At 37.9% G+C, this 12,241-nt stretch overlaps 1 protein-coding gene across 1 annotated transcript in view; it reads left to right on the plus strand.

Annotated features, from left to right (window-relative positions):
• Positions 1-12,241, plus strand: part of USH2A (usherin) — a 790,488-nt gene that overhangs the window by 519,006 nt on the left and 259,241 nt on the right. The window contains exons 38-39 of the mRNA XM_060088664.1: positions 4,159-4,309; positions 4,902-5,044. Coding sequence (XP_059944647.1) covers positions 4,159-4,309; positions 4,902-5,044 — 294 coding nt within the window. The remainder of the gene's footprint in view (positions 1-4,158; positions 4,310-4,901; positions 5,045-12,241) is intronic.

Raw genomic sequence — 12,241 nt, forward strand, 5'->3', positions numbered from 1 at the left:
CTTTGACTCCTTTATTGTCTATCAGTGACACACACCACAGTCAACTGAACCACAAACTAATGCCCCCATCTCCACTGCTGGCACTTGAATGTAAGCTGCTGTCATCTGCTAACCTGGTTGACTGCAATAGGTAACTTCCCTGCTTCCAGCCTTCTCCCCATGCCTCCCTGACTTAGCTTTTTGTGTGTAAAGTAGTATTCTGACAACGCAAGCCCCATTCAAACTGAAAGGTTATAATTTAGGGAATGAGTAATTTATACATTGTAAAATTAAGATTATACATTTTTCTGAAAATTTATTTTGTCGTAAAACACTATATCCAGTTTCCCTACCACATGTGGATGTGAAAGACATAAAGTTAATAGCAAGTTGAAATAAATATGTATCTTAAAACCTGCGACCTACTACAACACATTTTTATTTTCCTTAACATTTTTATTTTCCCTAAAAATCATAACATTTAAAAATAATTTTCTTTAAGATATTTTAAACTTATTGCACGAACAAATATTCTATTAAATTGAGTTACTATGACCTAAAAATAATTTTTATTATGGAAAATTTTCATAAAAAGATTAACAATTTGTATTCACTGTCTCTAAACATTTAGCTACTCTAAAAAAAAGTCCTTGATCTTGCCTTTTTGAAGGCAACTTGAAGGCTATTTGAAATTAAGAAGTATATGAAGTTTTAATTTATTGCAAGTTCAGATATTTAATTGGTTAGCCACACTGTCATAATTCATGGTGTATGAATATTTGATCCAGTGTTTAAGGTAGAGGTTGTACCATTATAAAGAAATCTCGATGAAATTATTGCTTAAATGTTTAAAGAAATTATCAAATGCAGATTAATTTTTCATTAGCAGGTAACTATGCTTTTGGCATTTATTCTTACTGATGAGCATTTAATTTATTAATCTGTGCCTGCACCAAGAAAAACAATTTGCAGGTTCTTTAAGTGTGACTCTATTTAAAAATTCTTTTGTTCATTTTACTCATTAATTTCACTAAAACTTAATACCTTGACCTATCTATCTATCTATCTACATATCTATCTATCTGTCTATCTATATACACATTACCATCCTGGGACAAAAATCTGTGACTTCACAAGGGTACACACACCAAAATTTACCAAGAAGTAAACTGTGCTCCTTGCACCATTTTAGCTAATTGCTACAAATTTAACTTCTTTAAAAACTCTACAGAGTCAGTATTATTGGACGTACACTTATAAATGAAATGACTTTACATCAGTGAGGTTAAAAACTTGCCAAAATGTAATCAGCTTTGAATTTTGTGAACTGAATTGGTGAGGATGAGATTTGAAACTTTAGCTATCTGACTCCTAAATCCAGTCTCCTTTGGAAAACTAACATTATCTAGCTCCCTAAAATGTTTAAATTTATATAAGAAGTGTAATTTTTTTCAACTTAGTAACGAAAATAAATAATTTTTTAATTGTAAATTTAAAAAAAGAGAGATTTGTATTTGTTTATTGCTTTTTTTCACAGGGAATCAGAATAGACATTTTATTTTAGTTCAGTTGTTTCTGTCTCTTAGCTTATCTACCCTGATCAATAATTACCAAATCTGTATAATTATATGAATGTGATTGAGGAATAATTGTGATGAGTTGTAACAGATGTTAAAACTATACTTCCAAAATTTAGAAAGAAAAGCTTTTGCTTGTTAAATAATTCCCTCTCTCTTCAACTTAGAAAGTCACTCTTACTTAGCCAGAGTGGCCTTTATTTGTTTAGAATCATGACATTTCCTTGATTAAGACCCTGCCGTGGCTCCCAACCCCGTTTAAAATGGAGTCCAAAGCCTTTACTTTGACTTTCAAGGTGTAGCCCTAAGAAGGCTCTAGAGGTATCTAGACTGAGCCTAGCTCTCCAGCTTTTCCTCTCTTCTTCTTCCTCTCCTGAGTTAGTTTCAGTCACACTGGTTTCTTTCCACTGTTCCTTACACACAGCCAGTGCTTTCCCTTCCTCACTGCCTTTGCCCTGCCTGCTCTTTGGCTAGATTGCTGTTCCTCCAAACGGCAGGTACACATTCAGGTAGACATTCTCATGACCACCTCCTTATGTTACTGAGGTCTCTGCTCTAATGTCACCTAATGACATGTTCTTCCTATGGCTCTCCTGTCTAATCTGAATTGATGTGTAATAACTGAAATCTGCACTCCTTTTCACTTTCTCTCCACTTACCCTGCTTTAATCTTCACCTGAGCACTTAGTGCCATCTGGTAGGGTCATTGGTATCTATTTGTTCATCACACGCTCTCTCCGATTACATAAGTTCCGTAGGGTCAGGGGTCATGTCAACTGAGGGTTGACTCAGTGTTGTTAACCCTCCACACAAAGAACACTACTTTGCACAGAGTAGAGGCTCAATAAATGTTTACTGAATAAATTAGTGAAGTATCGATGAATTCAGACCCCTTACAACAGACTGATGAGACGTGGAATCTAATTCTTCCATTCTCATCAATGGCCATTCACTAGCCTCATGGTTCATAAGCCAGCTCTCCCAAATTGGAGGGTATATAAAAGTCACACACTACATCATTATGTATAAATGGAAGTTGAAAATGAATCCTGATAGTTGTTTTCATTGTTTTGATTCCTTCTCCTCCTTCAGCAATGACCTCTAGTAATCCTTGGTCAATAAGAACTTGTATTACAATAATCAAAAATTGCATTATAAGGCTTCCCTGGTGGCGCAGTAGTTGAGAGTCTGCCTGCTAAAGCAGGGGATACGGGTTCGAGCCCTGGTCTGGGAAGATCCCACATGCCGTGGAGCAACTAGGCCTGTGAGCCACAACTACTGAGCCTGCGCGTCTGGAGCCTGTGCTCTGCAACAAGAGAGGCCACGACAGTGAGAGGCCCGCGCACCGCAATGAAGAGTGGCCTCTGCTTGCCACAGCTAGAGAAAGCCCTTGCACAGAAACAAAGACCCAACACAGCCAAAAATAAAAATAAATTAATTAATTAAAAGAAGGCTCAACATTAAAAAAAAATTGCATTATAGTAGTACTTAAATTATGCTAAGGGATGTTCGGATTAGTCCAGTATAATAACAATAGCTAACAATTAATAATTACCAGGACCCAATAAAAGGTGCTTTATTTACATTGTCTCTGGTCTTCACATCAATCCTAAAAAGGCAAAATACTATCCCCTTTTTAAAGGCAAGAAACATAAGCTCAGAGTTTCCTGGTGATTTTCCCAAAGGCACAGAACTGTGCTTAATTTGCTTTTAAGTTTCTGACTAGCTTTGGAACACACTCTGATATGAGAGATTCATTCAAGTTATACCTGTTGGAAAAATTTATTTAATAGCCAAAGTCTTCTTGTCCATTTTTTAATTTTAATTTCTTAATAGAATAGGCTTCACTCATTTCTTTTAGGCCTTCTACAACTATGCAGATAGATTTCCCTAACAGATTATATCAAGCAAGTATGCTGACTTCAGGAAGAATTTGCCAGAGATTCAACTAGACTAGAAAAAGTCTGTGCCCCAACTTGTAACATATTTGAATAAAGGCAGCGTCACTGTGAGAAGGGGCAAACAACTGTATAAAACACATGTGGAAAGAAGCTTAGTTTTTATATTTTCATAAGTGAGAATTAAGGCTGGAATGTTCTACTTTCTTTGTAGAAAAATACAATTTTAATAAACCTTCCTCAAAAAAAAATCCAGTTGTGTTCATGGTCGTGGTGTGATTAAGGAAACAATCGGTGACATCAATGGAAGAAATAAAAGATCCAGGCTCCTTCACTGTTCACTTGCTTAATTGTTGAACAAAGAGTTAACTTAAAAAGGTACTTTAATATTTGCTTCATTAAATCCCCTCCATGTTTTCAATTAGAGAAACAGAAGTACAGGTGGGGATGTGCTGCCTGCTCATCTGTCTTGCTGTTTGGTGGGGGGGTGGCTTTTAAGATGGAAATACTCATGTAATTGTGTTGAAATGAACAATAAGGAAGTACAGTAGTTCCGGAATGAAAATGTTAAATTAAATGGACCATGTTTAACATTGTTGTTGATCCTGAGGAACAGTTTTTCCAGTATATGGAGCATTTCGATTCCATCCAGCATATGTTCTCCACAGTTTTCTCTGCTCTAATTCATCTGTGTTTTTCGACAGCTCCAGATGGCGTGCTGCCTCCGAGGCTTTCATCTGCCACTCCAACCAGTCTTCAGGTTGTCTGGTCTACACCAGCTCGGAACAACGCCCCCGGCTCTCCCAGATACCAACTCCAGATGAGGCCCAGCAACTCCACCCACTGGTTTCTAGAGTAAGCATTCTACTTCATCCATCCCTTCTAACAGTCACCTGGGTTTTACAACGTAGCCATAAATTCACTATATCTTAAATTTTTAACAATAGGTCAGTTCTTATTGGCAACAAATGAAAGCCTCCTTTCCAAAGTTCAAACAAACAAACAAAAAGCAACACCCTAGGAGATCATTATTTGCTTTGCAAATTTTTCATTTATAGAGGCTTAAAGTAAGATTCCTTCACCCTTAACTTTTCATGAGCACATGTATTGCCAAGAGCAGGCACACACATGAACACCACAAAATCTGCTGTCTGACTATGGCTACAAAATTATAATACTTATTCTACAAATTCCTTGTGGCAATCAGTCTCAGTACTGGACTAGAATTCACTCCAGGCTACTACTAGAATTAACATCTCATATAAATGCAATAATACAACCCTTAGCCAAAGGACTGCTTATTTTAAAAGAGATATCACGTGATGACAGAAAATTGCAACACTGAGAGGTATGTTGACATTCCCTGAAAATTCTTTAAGATTGTACTTGTTTTTTATTCCTTTGAATGTCTAAAGCTTCTTAATTTTAGAATTTCTTTCCCATATAGGTTGTTTTCCAGTCCTTCTGCATCGTTAAGCTATGAAGTGAGAGATCTCCAACCGTACACAGAGTATGAATTTCGGTTGGTGGTCTCCAATGGATTTGGCAGTGCACATAGTTCTTGGATTCTGTTCATCACCGCAGAGGACAGTAAGTGGTCTGAAAAACACACAGCCAGATATTCTCTATATTAGGAAGTCTTAAAGTCTTCAGTTTTTCCAAAACAAAGAAATAAGCCTCCTCTATTTTCTTGATGTTGAGGGACAGTAATCTTTTCCAGGACAAGAACAGTCAAAGTTTCCAGAAAGAAGAAAAATGGGGGCTTGGAGGGTTGGAGGGTTAGGCCTACAGACAGGAATATGTAATTCACAATAAATTATGATATGGACCCACTCAGCCCTTCAGGGTACATCTAGGTGTCCTGAAGGAGAAAGGTTATCCTTTTCTACTCTATGACCGAATATTACAAGTGTTCTCTGCAGAAGAACACGGAATATGGACCTTACTTCATGAAGTTACTTAGAGGTCATTATATTTTTTTTCTGGAAACAGATTCCATTGTACTTTTACTCATACCTGAAAGACAGCCTCCAGAATAGAGGAGTATAATATGATAACAATCATTCTGCATGTATAAAAAGAGTACATTGGGATTGTCTTATTCAACCAGTACAGAGAATTTTCTGGCTTTCCATGGAAGAGTTTATTTGCATATATATGTTTTTTACTCAGTTATATAGAGAAAATAAATGCATGGTAATCATATTGAGTTTTATACAAATTACTTCTTAAAAAGTATATATATGGAAGTATAATTTTTTAGAAAAGTTAGAAATTAAATCAAGCTACACAGAGTGAAGGAGGACACTATCTTTGAACAATGAGGTTTTTAGGGTTAATCTTGTCAAGTCTTTTAATCAGAGACTTCTTAGAAGATGTTGCCCTGTTGGCCAATTGCCATTCTGGCTCTATATTCAATGAGGACCCAAGTGACTTTCAAAAGGCTGGATATTAATCTCAAAAGGCACGGTATTTGAAACAATATCAATTGTATATGAAATTGATTCTTTTGTGTCTACAGTGTCCTTAATTATATTATTTTAGTGAGAACAAGATATCAACTGAGTTGGAATCAGGCCTATCTACCTTCCTTAATGCTTACATTAAAAAAAATGAACAAGAATATATAATAGTTCATCCATTTCTCCCAATTTGTAATTACTCCCAGGGAGCAAGTTTGGTACTTTACAAGGACACATCCAGTTCTTTCGTCTCAAGGGTACCATTTAGTAAATTATCAGCAGAGTGCAATAAACAACACACAAAGCCCAGAAAGTATTTATGCACCACTCAACGCACCTACACCCCTTTTAGAGGGAACGTTACATTCATTCTGGGGACTCTGGCAACATGAACACCAACTGTATACAGATGTATGAACCAGAGAGCTCCCACCCAAAATAGATTTTTAAAGAAACATTTTGTTTTAAAAACAACTGAAGATGAATTTCTAATCTCCTTAGACAGAGCATACTTGCTTGGCACTCAGTAGAGGTTAACTAAAAATAATTATTCACCCACTGCAGAGGTGATGGCTCCATAGAATGCCACATTGGAAGAGGAGAGAAAATGTCTCCTTTTTTTGGCACCACAATTTCTATTCCCATAGAGAGGGGGCAACACTTGGATTTCCTCCAGGGTGATCTTTATTGAATAGGGATCAGGATCTCCTACATAAATAAATTCCCAAACATTGTAAAGTACCAATTAGTACAGCATCCTCTGTTGAGCAAATTTCTCTCCTGCCTCATCTTACCATAAAACAGGTCTTACAGACTCAATGTGGTTAGAATTTTCATGCATGGAGACACTGCTGTCTTTGTGATTTTTTAGGGCCTGGGTTCAAAGGCAATAGTGTTATCCCTTCATCTTCCTTCATTAAGAATTAGTAACACTTGATTGTGTAGCAGGTATTAACCCAGTCTTCATTTTCATTGAAATCCTTTCACCAAGACAGATGACTTCTTCTTCCTCTGCTTCACGTGTGATGTCACACACATCAGCAAAGGGCCAAAGGCTGGCTGTTTGCCCCTCCAGGTTAAGTTACCAGTGCATGCTCGCCCCTGAGACATGATAACAGTGTCCTATATATTTTGGGTGTCAGTGGAGATGGATGCCATCTCTGAATGGATGTGCAATTGAGTTGACAAAGACTGAGTGATTGGCACTGGGCACAAGCAGTTTTTCTGTCAAGGCTTCAAAACCTTGCTTATAAAACCACCCATGCTGACAGCTCCGTGCCGGAATCACACTTCATACTTGATCCTAACCACCATCTCCCAATTGGCGAAGTGCAATTTCCAATGTAGAAATTCGACATATCACCTTACAGAATGAAACAGAGAAGTCACCTCATGCCCACATTTAAATTTCATGCCATCGCTAGGCACCTTTCCGCATCAGCCAAAGCCTTGAAACATTCTGGTGCAGAAAAAAAAAGGGTCACCAATAGCAATATTTTTCATATGATACCACGAGAGCATGATTTTCATCAAGCCTGTGACCCAGCTGAGAGCAGAAAGAGAAACCTAGGCAGGAAGGTACCTAGAGCCAGAGAAACAAACGCTTGGGTACAAAGAGAGTTTCTCATAGACGGAGAAAAAGGCTGTGAGGAATTTTTTTTTTAATATTTCATTCTTCTGTAATCATTTTCCTACCATTTTTAAAATTTATCTACTTATTTATTTATTTACTTACTTACTTACTTACTTATTTAATTTATGGCTGTGTTGGGTCTTCGTTTCCGTGCGAGGGCTTTCTCTAGTTGCAGCAAACGGGGGCCACTCTTCATCGTGGTATGCAGGCTTCTCACTGTCGTGGCCTCTCTTATTGCGGAGCACAGGCTCCAGACGCGCAAGCTCAGTAGTTGTGGCTCACGGGCCTAGTTGCTCCACGGCATGTGGGATCTTCCCACACCAGGGCTCGAACCCGCATCCCCTGCATTGGCAGGCAGACTCTTAACCACTGTGCCACCAGGGAAGCCCCCTGTGAGGAATTTTAATAGTTTTTTTTTTCAAATAATTTGTCATTTACATCAGTGGGCCACCAATATCCAGTTCCATGCAGTTTTAAAAATCTAGCATGCTGATGCCAAATAATAATAATGCACATTTCCTATGAATATTTTAAATCCAGTTAAACTTGTGTTAATAAAAGATGTTTTTTCCAGCCAACTTGGTCAGTGTAGCGTTCGACTATTTGCAACCAGATAAATACAAACACATGATTTTTTTTTTTTTCTTGAACAAGCTGCTGGCAGTCCAAGCACCTGGAATGTCTGTAGCCTACAAAAATGCATTAAGATTGTGATAGACTTGGGAGCATGGGATTAGTAACATGAAGACACTTACCTATCAGCTGAAATTTTTTGATATCTTTTAACCAGAAATAACCATCTCTTCTGATTTTATTGTTTGTCCCTCTCTTTTGTGTGCTTAAAATTGTTTTCCGTGCGGTATAGGCATGTGAAAATGGTAGCTGGCTGGAAGGGAAAGTCTCCTTCAACTTCAGCTTAAATGTGCATGTGCTCTTTTGCCTACTAACATCCTGCCCTATGTAAAATATGAGATAACCCACTTTTCTTGAAAAATGTATCTTCCCTAGACTAATAAAATTCAGATTTCTCCCAAGTTTTCTTAACTAACAAGACTGAAATATGGAATATCTCTTTTTTTGAGTCATTTTAACAACAAACATACATGTATACATGATTAGATCAACCTAATGAAAATGAGATTCTTTTCTTAAAATCACTTCTCTACCCTCAAAACAAAGCAAAACAGAAAATCCAGGTTGCTTCTAGAGATGACCATTTAGTTGTCAAATACTTTTCAAAGACGAAAAGTTGAATCATTTCACTAAATTTGTAGTTAAAAACTCCACATTTGTATTTTTAACCATTAATCTAAGAGGCATTATTAAATAAAATTTGTGGGATTTGGACAGTTTATTCTGTAGATTTACTTAGACAATTTTTTATGTGTTCATTATTTTGCTAACAGACTGATTGTTGATGAGTTTTGACTGGAGTCTGCTCAAAGATAGAAAGATGCATCTTATTACTTACACAGTGAGATTTTCAGTACTACTACCATATTGTATTCACTCATAGTATTAGGTTTTACTGTTATTTTTTCCATACTTAAAATTGCACTGTGAGCAAAGGATGAAGCAATGAGGGAAATTATCATAGCATCTGGGTCCTCTTTTACTTTTCTCATTAGCAGTTTAGAGCAGTTTTCCCCTTTCATTCATCTTTAAGATTCTCATAGCAGTTTACAAGGCAACAGTTGTTCTTCTGCAGTAAAAGAGAAAGATCTTGCAATGTTCATTGAAATCTGTATCAGAGCACATTTCTGCCTCATTTGTTGTCTGACAACATTCTAGTCATCCATCAAGCCCCAGCTCATATGCCACCTCCTCTGTGAAGCCTTCCCTCCTCATATCTACCTTAGAATTTTGGTTTGTGTTTACTTGTGTACCATCAATATCTCCTTCTTTTTTTTTTTTTTTGCGGTACGTGGGCCTCTCACTGCTGTGGCCTCTCCTGTTGCGGAGCACAGGCTCCGGACGCGCAGGCTCCGCAGCCATGGCTCACGGGCCCAGCCGCTCCGCGGCATGCGGGGTGTTCCCAGACCGGGGCACGAACCCGCGTCCCCTGCATCGGCAGGCGGACCCCCAACCACTGCGCCACCAGGGAAGCCCAGTATCTCCTTCTGAATGGTAACTTCTCAGGACCTAGGGTTCCATCTCATTTATCTTTGTAGTTCCAGTGCCTGGTGGAGGGTCTCGTATAGAGCAAGTACCCCAAATTGTTAATGGACTGATGAAAAAGAGTTTCATGTAAGCAAATCCATGAAAACACAACCAAGCAAACCTTAACTGGGTACCTGCCGTGTAGGTGGGACTGAAAGAGACATGAAAGTTACAAGGATGAATAGGACAGTTTTCTTTACTTGAGGCGTCCACTGTCTGGTGGCAAGAAAGACATAGAGTAAAACCATAGTTAGAGTGTTCAAAGCTGAGATCAAGCCCAGAGGAGATCATTTCCCTTAACATGGGACGTCAGGAAAGCCTTTCTGGATGAGAACACCAGGAGAGGAAATAGGGAATGATTTCTATGTGGAGTTCACATCAATATCAGATTTCAAATTTACTTCCTCATCATTGGTTCAGAAAAAGGCGGGAAAAGCAATTGCTCTAGGAGGCGTCCACTGACACATGAGACAGGCAGGGCGGCTTGCAGGATGTTCTGCCCGTGGTTCCAGCCTCTGAGTATAAGCCAAGGAGGGTGAGGATGAGAGGCAGTTGTAAGAGAAGGAAATCCCGAAGGCAATCCTCATTCTTTGCCTTGGTCAGAGGCAGCCTGCTGGCTGTCCCTGTGATTCAACATTAGCTGTCTTGACTAGGATAGTGAATGTTCTCATTAGAGAGACCTCTGCTAGCCCAAAACCACGTGCTATTTCAAAATGAAGGGCGACAGATATATAGAAATAGAATTCCAGAAGGAAAACACGTTTTCTTCTTATTCTCACAACCTGTAATGAGTAAAACATCGAGTCCTTGTGACAGGGAGGAGAAGTAAAATTGTGGTATGAAATTTGATCAGTTGATCAAGATACTTGTAGAGCATGATTTTCCAGTCATTCAGTAAGTATATTTGTGTCCTTAAGAGTATTTAAATTTTAGAACTAATATTGCGTGGTAGAGATCTTTTTATGAGTGTGCTTTAGAATTGAATCTCAACCTGAATCTTAAGAGTGTTCTATGTGAGAGAAAACCAGAAGCATTTGTAAATGAGGGTGACACAGATTTGTAACAGTAGATTTTATTTTATTGAATGAAGATATGTGAACTGTAAGTTTCAGTAGTGCTGCACGATGATTTTGCTTTTCTATTCCAAATACATGTCCTAATTGCTTTAAATACTAACTTCTGAATGTTTATCCTTTCAAGCAGTGGTGCAGGTCTCTATTTTACCCACAATGGAAGATCCATGATGCAAAGTAAATAATGTAAACTGCTGATTTTGAGAGTGAAGTGGCCCTGTATGTATGTCCTGACATACTTTGTTTCCTGTTGCATAGATTCCACCCCTCAAATCCTTGCATTCCCAGAATTTATAAAAACAAATATTTATTATCTTTACATTTTTATTTTTATATCCTAAGATCAGAAGCTGAAAGTGACCAATAGAAAATCCTTTGAAAGGATGGACTGATTAATGGAAACTTCTATCCAGCTGGCCTCAATTTCCCTCTTGAGCTCTTCAATCTCTTTTGGGAACAGAAAGCCCACTGCTCTTCCAAATTTGGAACCTCTAGTTCTTCTAGGACTTTTTTCTGCCATCATGAATTCTCACATCAACACATTTCATCTTCTGTTCCAAACTTTCAAGGAAGAATCCATAGCCATTCACCATACAACAAGTCCCAATCTTGGGAGTCAGAACACTCTTCCTAGCTTTCCTCTGCTGTCCTGGTCTCAGGAGAAAGAGAGAAAATAGTTCCCCAGTATCGGTTCACCTACTTGCAGACTATACATCATATCCTTTCAATTTCAACAACCTTCTAGTCTTCAGATGTTTCTTTTATTAAGCAATGATGCCTATGTTACACAGGTCTTTTCCTATTTCATCAGTTGTCAAGAAGCTGAATGTTCATATCTGTGCCAGACTGTGGTGCACATTCTTAATATTTGTTTTGGGTTACAACTATTGTACCCTCTTCATCATCACGAGATTAATTATTCTTTAGCATTATTTTATTTGTCCTATTGCTTAAGTCTTTTATTATGAGCTGTCAAAAAATCTTTTGGGGAGGTAGTTGGGGTATAAATAATAAATTGATAAAAAACTCATGGTTAAAGATGGGATAGAATCTATCACTCCACTCTTCTGCTAACATTTCAGTAGTGAATATCAAGAGGATACAGGAACAATTAGCATAGGGTATATACTATGTATAATTATATATCCATATATTTGCCACCTTGATTTTTAATTCATTGGCAGGTTTACAGGATATCCATTTATGGAGTTAATATTGCTGAAAAAGAGCTTTTGAACAGAGTGAGTTTTTAATTAGAATGGCAAAAAGTTGCTTCAAGGTGGTAATAACATACCAGGAAAACTGAGCAATCTTCGGTAACTCTAGTAGCAAACAAGTTGTAGAAGACGCAAGAAAACCACTGAAAAAAGTTATATACACGCTACAGATGTGAGTCATTCAAACCATTTATTCACACACACACACACACACGTGTGCCAACACACCCATCCTTCCCAAT

The sequence above is a fragment of the Mesoplodon densirostris genome, chromosome 2 (genome assembly GCF_025265405.1).
Source record: "Mesoplodon densirostris isolate mMesDen1 chromosome 2, mMesDen1 primary haplotype, whole genome shotgun sequence".
Taxonomy (NCBI): domain Eukaryota; kingdom Metazoa; phylum Chordata; class Mammalia; order Artiodactyla; family Ziphiidae; genus Mesoplodon; species Mesoplodon densirostris.